The 17,784-nt window shown below is 42.4% G+C and overlaps 1 protein-coding gene across 4 annotated transcripts in view; it reads right to left on the bottom strand.

Moving 5' to 3' along the window:
- plppr2a (phospholipid phosphatase related 2a) overlaps positions 1-9,667 on the bottom strand; it is a 65,501-nt gene extending 55,834 nt beyond the window's left edge. For 2 of the 4 annotated variants that reach the window (XM_037792802.1, XM_037792804.1), the window contains exons 1-2: positions 9,276-9,666; positions 2,353-2,474 (exon numbers count right to left, since the gene is read on the bottom strand). In XM_037792802.1, coding sequence (XP_037648730.1) covers positions 2,353-2,421 — 69 coding nt within the window. In that variant the 5' untranslated portion in view covers positions 2,422-2,474; positions 9,276-9,666. Of the gene's footprint in view, positions 1-2,352; positions 2,475-9,261 lie in introns of all 4 variants that reach the window. The other 2 variants (XM_037792801.1, XM_037792800.1) reach the window with 2 other exon arrangements.
- Between the last annotated feature and the right edge of the window lie 8,117 nt (positions 9,668-17,784).

The raw sequence follows: 17,784 nt of genomic DNA, 5'->3' as shown, positions 1-17,784 counted from the left end.
GGCGGGTTAGTGTAACTATTGTACGCTGGTCCGTCCTTTGGGGCCGGACGCACACAGAGGTACAGTAGAGGTGGACAGCGAAGACTAAAGGGCAACTAAAATACACCGGCATCCCGCTCAGTTCATGACACATTTACTTGCATCCAGCTACAAAACAGCATGTGATGGAATTGCTGTATTTCAACAAATGGCAGACGTTTTGTTCAACAAATATGATTTTTTTTTCTTCAAATATGTTTACATTTTAGCAAACTGGCACTATTAAAAGTAAGCCGAATTCGCTATTAGCAGTTCTTATTTGCAATGCACCCGTGGATGTACAGACAAACTATCACTGGGTTACTTTGATTCTGAAGAAAACTTAAAAATACGATAATTCTCAGGCAAGTTTTGGAGTTACAAGAAATGTCTTTCGATGAATTATATTTTTGTCTATCCAGATCATTCTGGTGAACGAGATATCTCATGGAAGGAGGGAATTTCTTCAAATTTGGCACAAACATCCACTTGGACTCAAGGATGAACTGATACGAATTTTGTGGTCATAGGTCAAAGGTCACTGTGACTTTATGTCCATCCCATTCTTGTGAAAGCGATATCTCAGGAACGCCTTGAAGGAATTTCTTCAAAATTGGCACAAACTACTGTACAATAAGAATTTGTCATTTGGTGGTCAAAGGTCACTGTGACCTCACAAAAACACATTTTTGGCCATAACTCATGAATTCATATGCTAATTATGACTATTTCACACAAACGTCTAATAGGATGAAATGATGTAGTGATGATGACATTTTGGACAGACGTGGATGTAAACTGCAACTTGACTGGTAGATGGAGGCATACAACCACAAGGCCGTAATTCAAATTTTCTATTATTTCTAAGTTGATTTATGGACGTTTATTAGCGACAGACATCTGAGATAATGATATCCTCGGGAAGCGTATGTGTTATCATGTTGGTGTGTTCAGATCTGACTTCTGAGTTATGACTCCAGGGAGGAGTACGAATTGTGACGCAAATGGCAGCAATCGGGTGCTAAGTACCCTAATTGCTTCCATGCGTGTCAAAGCTGCTGCTGCAACTGCTGCCTGTGTTGGTAAACGGCCAAACTACAGTAACTAACTTCCTGTTTTGCATGCACTTGTCCCTTACACCTTACGCAGTGTCTTTGCTTCGAATCTAAATGACATTTATCTAGTTTTAGGTTATAAACACGCTCACAAATAAATTTTGAAAACTTGGATTCATTAATGCCATGGGATCACAATGCAGACAGGGAAAAATAAATACAGTAAAATACAGTTTGCTGTGCGCACATGTTGTTAGAACAAAAGTGAAACCAAACATGTAAATCCAACATGATGTAACATCTGCATCACATCATGATGCACCTGTAATGCAGCGATGCAAGCAGCTTTTCCTATCTGAATCAGTGCCCCCTGAATACACGGGATGCTCCAGCTGAAAAGCTGATGGTTGACTTACTTGAAGCCGATGAGCTTCTGGACTGCTTGGTTTGTCTAATTGGATTACAGACAGTCTGATTACTTCACCAGTTCATGCATTTCTCCACCTCAGTTACAATTTGGTGAAGGCCCTGGGACCTCCGTTGCCCTCCGAGTCATGAGTCTGACTGCTCATACGAACAACGTAGAGCATGCTTTCCACAGGGGATGAAGTGGTGTGTGATGTGTGTGTGTGTGTGTGTGTGTGTGTGTGTGTGTGTGGTGCATTAGTGCATCTCTCGGTCAGCCACAGACAACGACCTCTGGCATGATCTGTACAACGCGGCTCCAAAGCCCCCACAGTGCAGCAGCTGAAAACCCACTTTGTCCGTTGCTGTGACATCCGCAACCACCTCAATGAATCATGCAGTTCACAAATATGCTGGAAAATGTTCAACACGCCACAAAACAACTGTAGCCACTTTGCGAAAGCCTCAGCTGGCCCTGGTGCTGCCGGAGCAGGGCGGGAAGTGTGACGCCGAGAGGGAATGTCAGCGACGGAGAGCCTGTTTGCCGAGCTGTCCCAAACACTGCCGCTCGGCGTGAAATATTTACCGCTGTGGCTCAGATTGTAGAGATGCGAGGCCGCAGAGGTTTCTCCTCACTGACAGGACGGGCAATCGCAGAGATAAATCACAAGTCAAAGGCCAGAGAAACAGGAAATAGCCAACGCAGATACGATCAAGAAATCCCTCTTGGCTCTTCACTCACTATTATTTTACACCAACAGGATAAGAACTTGTTGTCTGCTTGCAATTTGAGGTCTCATCAATGTTATATTTGAGGAAATTACCTTTCAAGTGTTGATTCTCTTGTTTTGTTCACAAACACAGTGTTTCTTACCTCCACAAACAGGAAGCAGGGGACGATGGAGCTGCTGCTCTTCACGCCCGGCTTCTCCTCCACTGCCATCCCTCTCTCTGTTGCTCTGAGCGTCCCTCGGTCCAGCTCTCTGTCTCCTTATCCTGGAAAGGAAAGAGGGTGAGGCAGGTTAGTCCAGCTGCCAACCTGAGGTCAAGTCCAGAGTGTGAGATTAAGTGGAATCCAATCAAGACAAATGAGCTTTGGATAGATCTGGGGCTTTCCTTGACGTCTTATCTGTCTTTCGGCACGATCACACTGCTGTAAGCTGTTATTCAGCGCATTGTTTCTGTTTTTATTGTTTATCTAACTGCATATGCTACATTCATGAATATTTAATACACACACAAAATGTGAACTCATTTCTTAGCACTGTGGGCTATGTACCTTCCACAGTTTACTGTTGCAGTCACTGAAATTGCTTTACATATTTTGAATTTAGATGCATCAAAGCTGCCCTAGGAGGAAGAACAAAATCATTCAAATCAATTCTGCGAACTGTGTCACAATCTACCTCTCTGTGCTCGGCATTTTATTCAATGATAACAGTACACTGAGTCTCATCCAGGCATAATCATTTAGCAACCGCACACTGAAACAATTGTTTCATCCAAAATAAATCTGCATATGTGAGTGATTACTGTACATGTGAATATTTCACAGGGGAAATGAATTGTGAACGGTCACACCATAGTAGCACGGTTCATTCACTAGTCCTTGCAAAGCAAGTGGTGCTTGAAGATAAGTTGAAGACAATATGCAGGGCTGGCAATGTACAGCAGCTGGCAAGCTAACTGGTAATATGCTAGCAAGCCTGGAACATCCTGCTATCAAGCCGCAATTGGAGAATCTTAAAGGGGACATATCATGCTCATTTTCAGGTTTATGCTTTAATGTTCAAAAAGCACTTTATTTTTCTTGTACAGTATGTACCTGTATTCACCCTCTGTCTGAAACGCTCCATTTTAGCGCCTGTCTCTTTAAGCCCCCCTCCAGAAAAAGCCCAGTCTGCTCTGATTGACTTGTGAGAAGAATATGATGCACCTTTGCAAAGGTAGTTCTCAAACTGTGGGCTATACAGTATATTCTAATGAGACCGCATACAACATAGGAAGGGGAGCCAAATCTGAATGGCTGGTTGAATCACATGTTTTCTGATCTAGGGAGGCCACAAAAAACTGACTGGGTCGATTTATAGTTCGTGGGTTGGTAGGCACTCCAGATACCCAAATGTATGAGCACAAGCTCTGTAAAAGGTGAGTTTTTAGTGAAGACGTCAGTAGGCTAATTTTCAATAGCCTTGCTAGCTTACTGCAAGCAGGTAGTCAGTGAAGGAGTACATTACACAACTATCCCTCAACCTAACACACTTACACGAACAATACACAGTTCATCCAAGGGATGCATCCGTACCATTGACTCCTGATTTAATAACTGACTGCATACTATTTCTGTTTTGTGGAGCAGTTTATTCTTCACAATATAAAAGTGGATGGTGCAGCATACCTAATATGATAGCTTCCTTTATCTTAATTGTCATTTTTACACAACTTATTGTACAAATTAAACAAACAAGATATAGCATGTTAATTAGTGAGCTTTAAAGGTGCTGGTAGGTGGATTTTGTTACCATTGGACAGCCAGGCTAGCTATTTCCCTTTTTTCCCAGTATTTGCTCGGCTAAGCTAACCGGCTGCTGGCTGTAGCTTCATACTGTATTTAACGGATAGACATGACGGCGGTATCAATCTTCTCATCTAACTCTCCACCAGAAAGCAAATAAGCATACTTCCCAAAAATGTCAAACTATTGCTTTAAGCTGCAATGTATCAAATTTGGCAAGACACGACTACGACTCAATATATTTCCACTTTAACTGGAAGAAAAAATAAGAAGTGCCAGCAGTATGAACTGCGTGATCCCTGTCGTCACACTTTGCAAACAGTCTCAGAAATGAGGAGCTCAGCTAAATTTAGCGTTCAGGTTTTTATCCGTCACATTGCTGAACTTGGAACAGAAACCCTCTTTTCAGAGGCTTGACATGGACTCTGGATCATTTGTTGTCAGGTTGGACAGGTTTTAAACACACATACAATATATAGAGACGATTTTTTTTGTTTCTGAGAAGTTGTCAGGTTGACCTCTATTCTGCTGGCAAGTGGTGTGTAATGTGCTAGAGAGCTTTCTTCCGCCTAATTCCTTCTACGCTGGTGGAAAGAATAGGCCTGAGGGATGAATAAGGCATGAAGCCAAGCTCTTAGCATCCCTCAGAACAACGCAATGTGCCAACCAAGACTGCTTTTAGAGAGGGTTGGTTGGACTCGGTGTGCATGCATGTGTACAGTGTGTGTGTGTGAGACTTGTCAAAAAAAAAAAGTAGCTGTCAGGGTGAACAAGCAGAAGCCCCAGGTAACGGAAACCAACAGTGGGAGAAAGAGAAACAGAGAGACAGAGGGAGGAATCGTTGCTGTGTCTTCTCCACTAGAGGCTGATGGGAAGTGTTACTTTAGTGTTTCACTCCTGCAGTGGGAGGCGGCACAAAGAGGCTCTCTCCCACAGTTTGGGCCACCGGCTGAGAAAGTACACCCATGAGCTGTGAGTTGGTGGCGGCAGATCTCCTGAAGATGAAACTGCGTTATGGGAGAAACCACTCGGGTGGCCACGAGCGAGATGAGGCGAGGAAGCTTCTTGATGATTAATAACTGATAAGTGGGACGCCAAGCAAGGGATGCTTCCACGTAAAAAATGGGAATTAGAAAGCTTGTTTTCTCCAGGGGTGTGCAGCGCAGGCTTCTGAGCTGTCCCACGCACATTTGGTGTAAGTGAGTTTTTCTCAGAAGCGCTCTCTGAGTGCTGATTTGGGTGACAAGTTTGCAGCTTAATTAGTATGAGAAAATCTGGCTACTGCTCAGTATGCAGAACATAGAAAACTGAGCTAGAGGCTTACACAGATCTACTTAACGTTAACTGTTACTGTAAAATCAGTGTTGGGAAAGTTACTTGAAAAATGTAATCACTTACTCAATACTTGTTACTTGGGTTTTGTTACCCAGCACAGTTCTGTCCAGGCTGTTCTCACACACCGTTCGTAGCTAGACCTTTGAAAAGTAATGCACTGTAATTCATATATATCCCATGAAATCAATTTGTATGTAATCCACGTAATCCTGAACCAGGAATTATAAAGAATGCCAAACACCACATAGGGAGGCGGGGTGGATGGGTGGGTCAAAAGACACCGGACTTTCGCCCAGGAAACCGGTGTTAGTGTCCCGTGTGAACCAAGAAGGCAACATTGACTTATTTGTCACGTAACTGGCGTACTTAAGTTTCGCCACTTCCGTAGGTTATTTCAACCCAAACCACGATCTTTTCATAAACCTAACTAAGTACTTCTGTTGCCTTAACCTAACCAAGTTGTTACCTGTGAAGGCTGAAGTTTATTTTGAAAAGACTGTATGCATGCAATAATATCATATGAAACTAGAAAACATAAAGAAATCCATTGGTACCAACCACTGTTGGTAAAAACGTTAAACAACGCTATGAAAATATGTCAAACTTTGGCGAGGAAAAACTGGCATAGAGATATTCAAAAGGGGTGCCTTGACCTCTAACCTCAAGATATGTGACTGGAAATGGGTTCTATGGGTACCCACAAGTCTGCCCTTTACAGACATGCCCACTTTATGATAATCACATGCAGTTGTTTGCATGCAGTATAAATGTGTTATTTTTGCCTATCCTAAAATGGTACATTTAAATATTTCTGCATACTGGGATCCCTAAACAGTCTAGGAATTGCATAAATTGGCATAAATGACTGGAAAGCTGAGACTCTTGTGGATCCAATGAGCCCAACTGTATTCATATGTGATGATGTTAGTCTCCATAGTAGCCGTTTCATTGTAGTGAGACTTTTTTAAACTTGACCTCACTGTATAAAATGACCTGTGGTGACCTCTAGGATAATCACAGCCTCATGAAACTTTACAACCACAAACTAGAGACCTAGAGCATTCAGAGGATGGATGGCTTTCCTAGGTAGATTTACAATAAAGGGGTTTCCGAGCAGTTTCCAGAACAGAAGGGCTCAATATCCAGTCACAGAAAAATGCAATTGTTGCAGAAATCTCCAAATGTCCTATCAGATATCAATTAGAAACCAATGTGACAATGTCAAAGATGTTGCTTATAGTAATGAACCTGTAGAGAATCATTACATGAATCTGCAGCCCCCCTCAGGTTTACAGTAAGTTTAAGCCCATTGTGCTGTCCGGCCCAAAACTTTACTGTTATGGTGCACTGTCGCTGCTCTTATAGCATCATTTCCAGATGCAGCACGCAGCTGAAAACCCACTGTACACTACCTGCTCAGCACCAAACAGGAGACAGAAAGAGTCAGAAACTAGCTGGTGAACATAGCGCAGCATTTAGCAGCTAAAGACACATATTTCCCTCAGGAATTGGTGTGTGTTGTACACAAAACAACCAGCCTAGGGTTTACGGAGATGCATGACCAAAAGAAAAGCCCACATTTCTGGTCGGAAGGAAAAACACACCCACTATTAAACATTATGAAAGACTTGGATATCAACAGGTTTTTGGATATTCACAAATATCGCAACGCCGACCTTTTCAAGAAGGTGGTTGAAGGAATGAAAGAGGGAGGCTGTGTTGGCACGGTCAAACAAGTCCACCACCGGCCCACAACTTCACTGTTTTCGTTCACTCTCACTGCTCTTAAAGCGTCATTTTCGGAGAAAAAGCTGAAAACCCACTGTACACTACCTGCTCAGCACCAAATAGCTGAAAGAGTCAGAGACTAGCTGGTGAACATAGTGGAGCATTTAACAGCTGAAGAGCCAGATAATTCCCTCAGGGGTTGGTAGAGACCAAAAACTGAGCTAAAAGAGAGAGAATATTGGACTCACATTCACCAGGTGGACATAAACACGACTCCAAATCAACTTAAAAGTTAATAATATGTCAATGTGTTTCCACTGCCCCGAAGTGGGAAAAAAACCCAGTTATAGCAGGTTTAAAATGTGGATGAAAAGAAATTAAGACATTGTGGTTTAACAAGCTAGCTTACGGTTTGATGGTATTTGCTGACTATCAATAGCAAGCAGCGGCACTTCAGAAGCCCTGTCCTCACATCTGGAGCTAAAAGGGACAACTTTGGAGTTACTTGAAATCACATTTCTCAGATTTTGTTAGAGGCTAAATGGCCTATCACACCTCCGACCAACACGTCCCAGTCCAGTCCACTGAATACAGAGAGACAAACTGAAACCAACGGATATCAACTACTGAAAATGATTGAAAAAAGGAATCACATTACTGTAACATTGCTAGGTAATGTGCTACTGCCAAACACTGTGTGCATGTGTGTGTGTGTGTGTGAGTGTAACTGTGTGGAAGGACGAGGTAGTCCAGCTGGTTTTGATCTGATTAGAGGGGGTCCAAGTGAAAAGGGGCCTAATCTGATCATCCATCTATCAATCAGAGAAAATCAATCCAACCAGTCAACACAGACAGAGACGGGTGGATAGACAGATGTGTGTAGTTTGAGGGGGGGGGGGGGACAAAGAAAGACAGAGACTATAGCCAAGGAGACAATTACACAGCCACAACACACCAATCAGAATAAAAACACGAGGGAACTGAAATCAAAATGGTGGAGAGACGAGAGGACCAAAGCAAGCTGCAGAGGGGAAAGTTGAATTAGCACCGTCACACACTCACACTGATGCACACACACACACACACACACAAATGTCCAGAGCAGGACAATTGAATCCTCTGCTGCTGCTCTGAGGACTCCAGTCAAAGGGTAGAGAGTCTAGAGACCCAGGCAGCCATATGTCCTCTGCAGTCCACCACCCTGCCCCAGGACATACAGTACACGCACGCCGGTGCACGTGAGCATGCACACACAAAGGCTAATTGGGCATCTGGATCATGCTTGATTTTTAAAGTTATTTCTTCCTTGCCAAACGATGCTCTTCACAAATGCATAAATCCACATTTGTGCAGCAGCAACATGAGAGAAGGTGCAGCAGCAATGCAGCGTTAAAATACCAACTGTCACTCAGCACGTCCTCCTGTATCTGTGTGCTCCATCCACAGAGACACTCTTCCATAACCTACATATTCAAGACTGCAGAACAATTTTTTCAGCGTGGGGCAGTGATGGAATTGTTTTTTTGTTTTTTTACCGTTTACCTGCAGCCCAGTGCTGTCACTGTCGATCTGAGCAAAGCTTCACATCCCTCAGCTCTCATGCTGCTTTGGAATTTTTTTGTTTTGTGTGGCCATCTTTTGCCCTGACATTGTCACACCGATTTCCTTCAAAACTCATGCTTTATCAAACTCATATATTCTACATGCACTACAGGAAGCCGTGTGCCCACACACACACACACACACACACAGGCTACAAACACAAACAATACACCGGAGTTGAGTCACGAAGAAACAACAAACATCCCACTCCTCTTACTATACGGCATTCCCTCCCTGCTATTAATAGGACAAAGTCGAGGAGGAGAGTAAATCCATAATAGGATTTACCCAGAGCTGGATAATTAGGGTTTCTGTTTGGGGAATACCACTGCAAAACACACAGTACCACAGAGCGACACCCCCCCACCACCACCACCACCACCACAACACACACCCACAGGCACACTCAAAGACCCGGGGAAGAAAGAAGCACGTAACAACAGATCCACTTAAAGCAGAAAATGCACAACAGTGACTTCCAACAACATGTTCTGTTGTAGCAACCCCGGGCAGTTCAAATCAGCCCGGCATGCAGGAGAGGAGAGGAAACCCGCCATCCATCCATCCGTCCATCCTTTCATCCTCCCCTCCCTCCCTCCTTACCCCCCCCCTGATACCTCGTCGGCCGTGCTGACGGTTGCCGTGGCACCAGATTCCTATGCGGTGGCCATGTCGAATCAAATGATGGTAAAAGTGGCGTGAAAATCTCCTTCCACCCTGCTGTCTGTGTCTCCTCTCTTCCTCCTCTTCCTCCTCTACTCTCTCCCCTGCTTCCTCCTGGTCCAACAGTGAAGCGTGAGAGACGGCGGCGGCAGAGGCAGTGTCTCTGAATCTTCCACACATGTACACACTCACCCTCCTTTTAATTAGCTTGTTCCAACAACCAGTGATGACTAATAAATTAAGTGGCTGAAATCACCTCCTGTGCAGCGTTCGGTCCAATGAGGAGACACGGAGGAGAGGGAGAGAACATGTGTGTGAGAGAGTAAGAGTGCATCCCAGTGTGTGTGTGTGTATGTGTGAGAGAGAGAGAGAGAGAGAGAGAGAGAGAGAGAGAGAGAGAGAGAGAGAGAGAGAGAGAGAGAGAGAGAGAGAGAGAGAGAGAGAGAGGGGAAGGGAGGGCATGCATTATGTGTGTCAGCTCATTTGTATTCAAAGCTTGTTTTCCCTCTCCATCCCTCCCCTTCTTTCTACCTCTGTCCATCTCTCCCCTTATCTCCCTCCATCCATCCATCCATTCCTCCCTCCTCTTTCCCTCTCCTCCTCTTCGTGAATGGACGTAGAGGACATGAACCTGACCCAAACATTAGAGGAAAGAAGGAGGGGACGCTGCAGACTAGGGGAGAAAAGAAGGCTGCATGTGTGTGTGTGTGAGGATGCTTGGCTGCCTGCCTCCAGCTCAGCACACCCTGGATGTGGGTTAATGATACATGGCTATTGATCTAAGGCTCCTGGAGCACATGTAACATCATAGGCCGGAGCTGGCAACAGAGGAAGAGGTTGTGTCAGTGTTAAAGGTGAATGAAAGTTTGGAGTCATGCAGGAAAAGGAAGATAGAGCTGCGACAGAACAGTCTGCTAAAACATCTCTGGTCATGGTGAGATATGGGGGAGACAGAATAAGCTATTGAAACAGTGAGTGAAATGTCTTCACACAAATTAATTTTAATCATTAAAGAAAAGCAATCTTAACGTTTCATCTAGCGCAATCATCAGGTCAAAATTTGAATTTGTCCAATACTTTTTGGTTTATGACCAAACCAGACGATCACCTCCGGTTCTGAAAAGTGAAGCCAATGCTGAAGTGCCGTAAACTTGCATTCTTTCTAATATCCAGCAGGGGGCGACTCCTCTGGTTGAAAAAACTAGTCAGTTTTTATTGAAGTCTATGGGAAATTTACCCTACTTCTCACTTGATTTATTACCTCAGTAAACATTGAAGACATGAGTTTATGGTCTCAGTCGCTGGTTTCAAGTCTTCTTCAAAACAGCATGATGTTCATTTAGTAAAGTATGGTCCCATTTAGAGTCAAATAGACCATAAAGCAAGGTATGCTTTAGGGTGTAGCTACCTTGTGACAGGTCGCTACCACGGCGTTGTCCAGTCTGGGTGTTGTCCGTGTTTTCGTCTTAGAACTTTAACCCTTTCACCGTGTGTTTTCAGTTCATGAAAATGAGTTGTAACATTTTGGGCACCTAAAAATGTCTTATCAGCGTTCGATTGTACTTAGCTCCACCCTCTCGTGTCAAGATCAACAAGACGGCGACGGCCAAAATGCCAAACTCAAAGCTTCAAAACGGCAGACCACAAACCAATGGGTGACATCACGGTGACTACGTCCACTTCTATACAGTCTGTGGACCAAACACATGCAAAACTAATGACATTCCCCCCATCAGCCTCAGCTGTACTTTGTTTTTAGTGCTAATTATCAAATGTTAGCATGCTAGCACACTAAACAAAGACGGTGAACAACCACATATCAAAATATTCTTAAATTTTGCTTTGGATTAAACCAGCTATACATTGTTAACTCATGAGGTTTATAGGCAGATTTTGGATGGATTCTGACCTCCGGACAGAGCTATGCTAAGTTTCCTCCTGTTTCCATGGTTCATGCTAAGCTAACCATATTTAGTGTAAAGAAATGAGAGTGGTATCAATCTTCTCATTTAACTCAGGGCAAGCAAGCAAATATGCGTACTTCCCAAAATGACAAATTACTCTTTTAATCTCAAACAAAGACGGATGCTTTGTACCAGGTCTATGTATCTAAATCTACATAGCTTTTAATAACATTCAGAAATGACTATATTTTAGTAATGTTTAGTTAGCTCTTTTATATAATTAAATTATTCATCCACTTGTTTGCTTGACAAAAAAAATCGTAGCCTCGCTTACCTCAAAGAGACTGACAAGGGACCTAATAACTGATCATAACCTACTATCACATTCATTTCACCTTCTCGGATGAGTTACGAAAAAGAAAAATAACATGAAATATGAGAGCAAAATGTGCCTCATTTAAAATACAAAGTCGGATTTGATCACCTTTTGCGAGAAGCTTTGCTCAGAAACAACTTATTTGATCACCAATACACTGTTTTATCTTCTTTTATAATGCACACAATAACAGGAGGACAGGTTGACTCCTACAGCTCAGAGAGACCCAGAGGTGCTAAATGAATCAAGAGGTTAACCTCAGGCGTCTCTGTTAGCCGGGCTGCTGGTGGCTTCTGCCCTGCCCACTCTTCATTAATATAGCATTACCTCAGAGACATTAATAGCCACCAGCCTATTTTTCATGTGCACATAGCTTCTGATATATATTTCATGAACAATAATACATCAAGCTAGAGGCAGAGAACAATAACTGACTTATTTACTTTGCGAAATGGTTGACCGAGGTTGACCGAAAAAGGAAATCCACATGGCTCAAAAGAAAAAATCACTTAATAAACTCTCTATTTCATAATCCTAACCCTTGGGTCCTGTCCCTAAATAATCTGTTTCTAAATCCATCGCCCTTCTCTGTCATTCCCTCCAAATCACCACCTCACTAGGCCCCTCCTCCAGTGCTGAGTGTGCTGCCCTGCCTCGTATGGGTCTCAGTGGGATTGTCAGGGCGGTAGATGAGATATGGCCCGAGCATCGTGGAAATGAGAAATCTGCTTGTTATGGGGCCGTTATGGTTTACAGCACATTGGATGCCTGTCCCATGGGTCTACTCTCCTCCCGGCCATATACCCTTCTCCATCTCCATGTCCATCCCCCTCCCTGGCTCCTCGCACCATCCTCCAGTCTACAATGGAAATAAACTCTGTCCTTCAATGACGGAAAAAGAACTGAGAGAGAATGATATATATATATATATATAGAAGGATATAGAAGGGCAAAAGGACAAGGGTTGGATCTGAAAGACATCTTGCTGAGCTGAATTTGTTGTTACCACGGAAACCTTGCAGAAGCATGCGGAGAAAACACATTTAGTCAATGGGACGGAAGTTACACAGTATGTACTGTATGCATTAACACATTTACTCGTTCATGCACAACCATGAGTCCGGTAACGCTTGTATACTGTATATGTGCACTGCATGAATGCATGCAGTGCACATATACTGCATACTGGCAATGTACATGCCTCATTTAAATAATTCAGATGATCAATTCAGAGTCAGTTAAACATCAGATGGGCATTCATGCAAGAAGTTTGGCCAATACAAAGAGCTGGAAGCACAAATCTACTCAGAATAAAATGCTTTAAAGCTGTGTAGAAGTACCAGAGAGAGTCCACCAGTCTTCATCGACTCCATCCATCATGTTCCAAATGTGTTAATTTTATTTTATTTTAAATTGGATGTTATTTCACATGACTTATTGTATAAAGTTGAAATTAAATACTTACTTTTTAGCTATTTATTTCAACCATTTATGCATTGCTGGTAGGCTAGCTGGATTTTATTACCTTCGGACAAAGGCAGGCTAGCTGGTTCCCCCCGTTTCCAGGCTTTATGCTAAGCTTCATATTTACTCTACAGACATGAGCATGGTATTAATCTTCTCATCTAACTCCAAAAAAAGTCAAACTATTCCTTCAAAGAACCAAGATACCCTTAGTCTAAATTACGAAGCCGCAAAACATGACAAAAAGGGGCACATGAGCACACAACCATGATGTCCAATTTCAAGCCCATCATTTAAACACACCCCCTGATTACCACCACACATAATTCCCGCACAGCTCTCCAAACACAACCCCCCCAGGCACACAGAGACATGCCCCTGTATCATTATGCCAAGAGCTCCAGCTGTGGTCTACAGGGGCAATTCATTAATCAGCTGAGCTCGACAACAAAGGACCAAATTCCTACACTAGGCTTTCTCCTTTGTCTGTACTTCCCACTTGATCCTGCGCTAATTCTGCAAGTTAAACACTCAACAAAGCTCTTATTTTTTGATTATTCTCAAATCAGATCATCCCTATTACATCATGTCAATTTGTTTTACTTATTGTTGTGTGTACAGCACTTTCACAGTCTGTACATATGAGTCCATATGGGAAAATCTGACAAAAAATGTAAAATAACAGACAGATACTGAACACTTGTGTACTGTAGACCCTTTTTACAGCTGATTTCATGATTACTTCACAGTGTTATAGCTGGAGGCAAAACAAAGGAAAAGACTGGAGGCATACACCAATCATGTCAGAGTAGTAGGCTAAAGTTACACGTCAAAAATGTCATCTTGCTGTGTTGTTGAGTGCCAGAATCAATAATGCATACATTTGAGATGACAAACAGTGATTGGAGGCTCTAGCGAGCTATAATATCGGTGAAGTGTTTCAGAGATGGAGAGAAAATGTTGCTAATAAACAAAAATATTAGATATATGGAAAGAAAATGTTGCTAATAGGCTAAACCTTTAGAGATATGGAAAGAAAATGTTGCTAATAAACTAAACTATAAAAGAGATGGAGAGTAAATGTTGCTTCCGGTTCCCTCGTCTGGAAGTCAATGTTTTTTTAGTTAGATGCTTGAAATAAGGTCTGTGGTTAACACAAACTGAAGAGATTTAAAAGTTTTGTTCTACGACATAAAATACATCAGTAAACACCCCACTCGTGAATTAAGAAGCCTTTATATGTCTTAAAAAAGGCAGTTGCCAACAAGTGGTTAAATGAGACTACTAACGTCATCATGCCTACTCGTCCACCTTTACAGCCTCGTTGTTTATACTCGCGCTCATGCGACCGTGGTGTAGTTCATTTATAGTCTAACGTTAGCTTTTTACTTCTGCCGATTGCTTTCACACTTCAAAAAGCATAGTAGTGTTCATTTGTGAAGATTATTTTCTGCAATAATCCAAAACCCAATGGAAAAGTCCCATTGGCTTTTTGTCGAGGGAACCCAGGCCGATGCTAACTTCCTGGTTGGTCTACAAAAATACATCATCCCATGATCACGCTATTATTCTGCCTCCACCTATGCTCCGCCCACAGGAATACGTCATGGTGTTTACTAACAGAATAGGGGTCTATAAAGTGACGGTATGCAAGCATGGCTGATTATTGTTAATGCTAATGTTATCTTGAATAGAACTGGATTGTCTTAAGAGAATATAGAAGCAATCAAAGAGTATCACTCATAAGGTATCTGACTTTTTGTAGCAGCTCAAGTGCCTACACATAAAATACCATGAGCGTCTTCCTCAAGAGTCTCATTTAGTTCAATCCAACTATTTCTCTTCAGGAATTTGTTTCATAACATAGTCCCCTGTCTCAGTTCAATGTTCTATCATGGGGCTTTGCTGCTTCATGTCTTGCTGTATCGGTAAATGCCATTACTGTCAAGCCATAATAACATCATGTGGGCGAGTTTCTGTAAATATCAAGGCTACAGCAGGTGTTCCCCTCTTTCATTGTGATTGGAAAATAAATTCCATCTCATGTGATTTGATTTCCTGCTGCAGTTGGCTATTATCACCCCCCCACCCCTTTACACAAGAGGATCCAGTGGAGTGGTCCCTTGGTCTGCTGTAAAACCCCTCCGGCACAGGGGGGGAAATGATGCATGTTATTGTGAACACACCAGATGGGGTCCCGGAGCAGAGAACATGGAGGTAGAGCAGCAATCTTCTCATAATGAGATGTAAATGTAGGAGACTCCAGGGCAGGCTGGGGATGGTGACAGGGAGGCTCATTTCAATGGATGACAGTGCAAAGTAATGTAAGTGACAGGTAGCAAACCTGCATGAAAATAAATCCCATTTGTCAAATTAGGCTGAGGACACAGCTCTTCTTAGACTGGGGGGCCTATTATGTGAAACCCACCAGCCAATATTAAAGTGTCTTAAAATCAATATTTTTACAATAACAATAGATCAAATAACTATATGTGACTTTTTATTCACATTCCAGAGGGAGATATTGTTCATTTAACTCCCCTTATATTTATCTGACAGCTTTAGTTAGTTTTAGATTAAAATTTTACACACAAAACATGTGATGAGTTTATAAATATGATGCCTTTTTATAAATGTCACTACCCGTAGTATATGAAGTAGTTAAATTAGCTCTATCTCAACCAGCCACAACATTAAATATGTTGCTTACATTTTAATGCATCCGTACTATCTGAAAGGTGCCATCCTGCATAAATCATATTTTCGTTTTGAGTACATTTTGCTGATAATTCTTCTGTAGTTTTATTTAATGGACATTTTAAATATGTGTATATTTAAATACATAGTGAATTTTAGCAACTAATAAGCCATATGCAAAGATATTTCCCTCAGGAGTTAGTGAAGACCAAAAGCTGAGCTACAGGGCGAGTGAATATTGGACGTTCACAGAAGCACCACTCCAAATGAATGCTAATGTTGCCGTATCTGCTGACGATGTGGTCGTTTACCCGTAGCTTGTTTGGTCTGCCCCCACGTGGCCAAATCAGTTTTTGCAGGATAAAAAAAATACAGCATTACGGCTACCCTTTGGCGGTGCGCAGTGGTCGTGTCTAGAAGGCAACGTTCAAAAACTTGCAAAGACTCTCACGAGACTCGCCAACCATTCGGCTGCGACTCTCATGCGTTTGGTGTCCACACCAGCAGCGTTTCTGCTGCAGCGCTGCTGCTGCCAGTCCTTTCTTTCTACATAGAGTTTGACTTTCATAATGGCCATTTCACTTCATTATAAATGGGATTTATATTTATTTAAGATAGAAAAGGTTAAGATCCTACAGCTCTGTGTGTTTCTCTACCTCCACGATGAGTTTTGTGTCATCCATTGTTGATGAGCGGTCTGAAAAGTGAAGAGTTGTACCCAAGAAAAAGTCCCCTAGTTTTTGTTTACAGACAGAGAGAGACAGAAAGCACATTGGAAAAATACTGCCCTTCACCTGATGTGCTTTTAACTTATTAACATAGCCTATTATATTCATAGCATACGTGGGGTATCTGCTAGGACTACTGTGTTTACAAAATTAAAAGCCGGTACTTGGTAATTTATGGAGACCTGGGAGTAACTGCTTTTTCACAACCCCTTCCTGTGAATATTTCGGAGTACAAGCATTGTGTTAATGAATGAATGGAAACAACAGGTTCTGCAGCCACCATGCGCTGCTGATGTTCCCTGTGTGCCCCGGAGCTAAACTTAATTATTCAAGGTCAATGCCTAACCTTAACCGTCTTGCATAGTTTCGCAATTTTGCTTGTTATCTTCTAGCCACGACCGTGTGCAGTAGTTTTATTAAATTATTGACAGTTCATTAGCAGTGAGCTATCCTATCATGTAGCCTTAAAAGAAGTAAGCACAGCGTACAACTGTAAAGGCTAATGTCTGTGATTTGGTGCAGCATTTAATGGCAGCCATCCCTAATGTTACTTCCCACGCAGTCGAGCAGGTCCCATTTCAAGATGTTAAGTTAACTTACCGATGGACGCACCTGAGACCACTAGATGCACGGGTTTATGAGTGCACACTGAGCTTGTGCAGCCTGTTTGCAGCAAAATATAATATTTTATGTTTAGTTGCTGTGAACTCCAACCACCTGCATGTTGAGAAAGGTAAGACACTTTATTCCTACTAAACAACCAATTATTTTGTGAACTTTCAGACAACGTGTCGTTACAAAATACTTTCACAAACAAGCAAAAAAGAAGAAAAAAAAACAGCTCAGATATGGCATTTAAACTTCTGCACTATTTATTCCAACTGATTCGTGCCTGAGTGAAATGAAAGGAGGAAGCAGCTATATTACTTTTCCACAAACATACAACCTGCTTCAATAATGACTCAAACTCTGGGAATAGAGATGGGAATTAATAATGTTCTGTTAAAGAGTATAAAAAGGAATAAATGTCCAATGGAGCCCCATGAACATTTCTGGATATTCTTGTACCGTTGTAGCTGTTTCATACGCAGTCCAGACCACACAGTAAACAACAAGTAATTCATGTGTGACTTACAATGCATCCCCACCAGTGGACACCCCACTAACAACAAAGATCTGAGCCCATGGTAGCAGACACAGATAATATGACCCAACTGTTAAGGAGACAAATTGCTGTGGGACACGCTGTCCGTCACCCCGGGCACGAGAAGCCCATTTAGTCCGGTTGCTTTTA

Source organism: Sebastes umbrosus, chromosome 14 (genome assembly GCF_015220745.1).
Source record: "Sebastes umbrosus isolate fSebUmb1 chromosome 14, fSebUmb1.pri, whole genome shotgun sequence".
NCBI lineage: Eukaryota > Metazoa > Chordata > Actinopteri > Perciformes > Sebastidae > Sebastes > Sebastes umbrosus.
The sequence above is the reverse complement of the archived record's forward strand: the minus strand, read 5'-3'. Positions and strand labels throughout refer to the sequence as shown.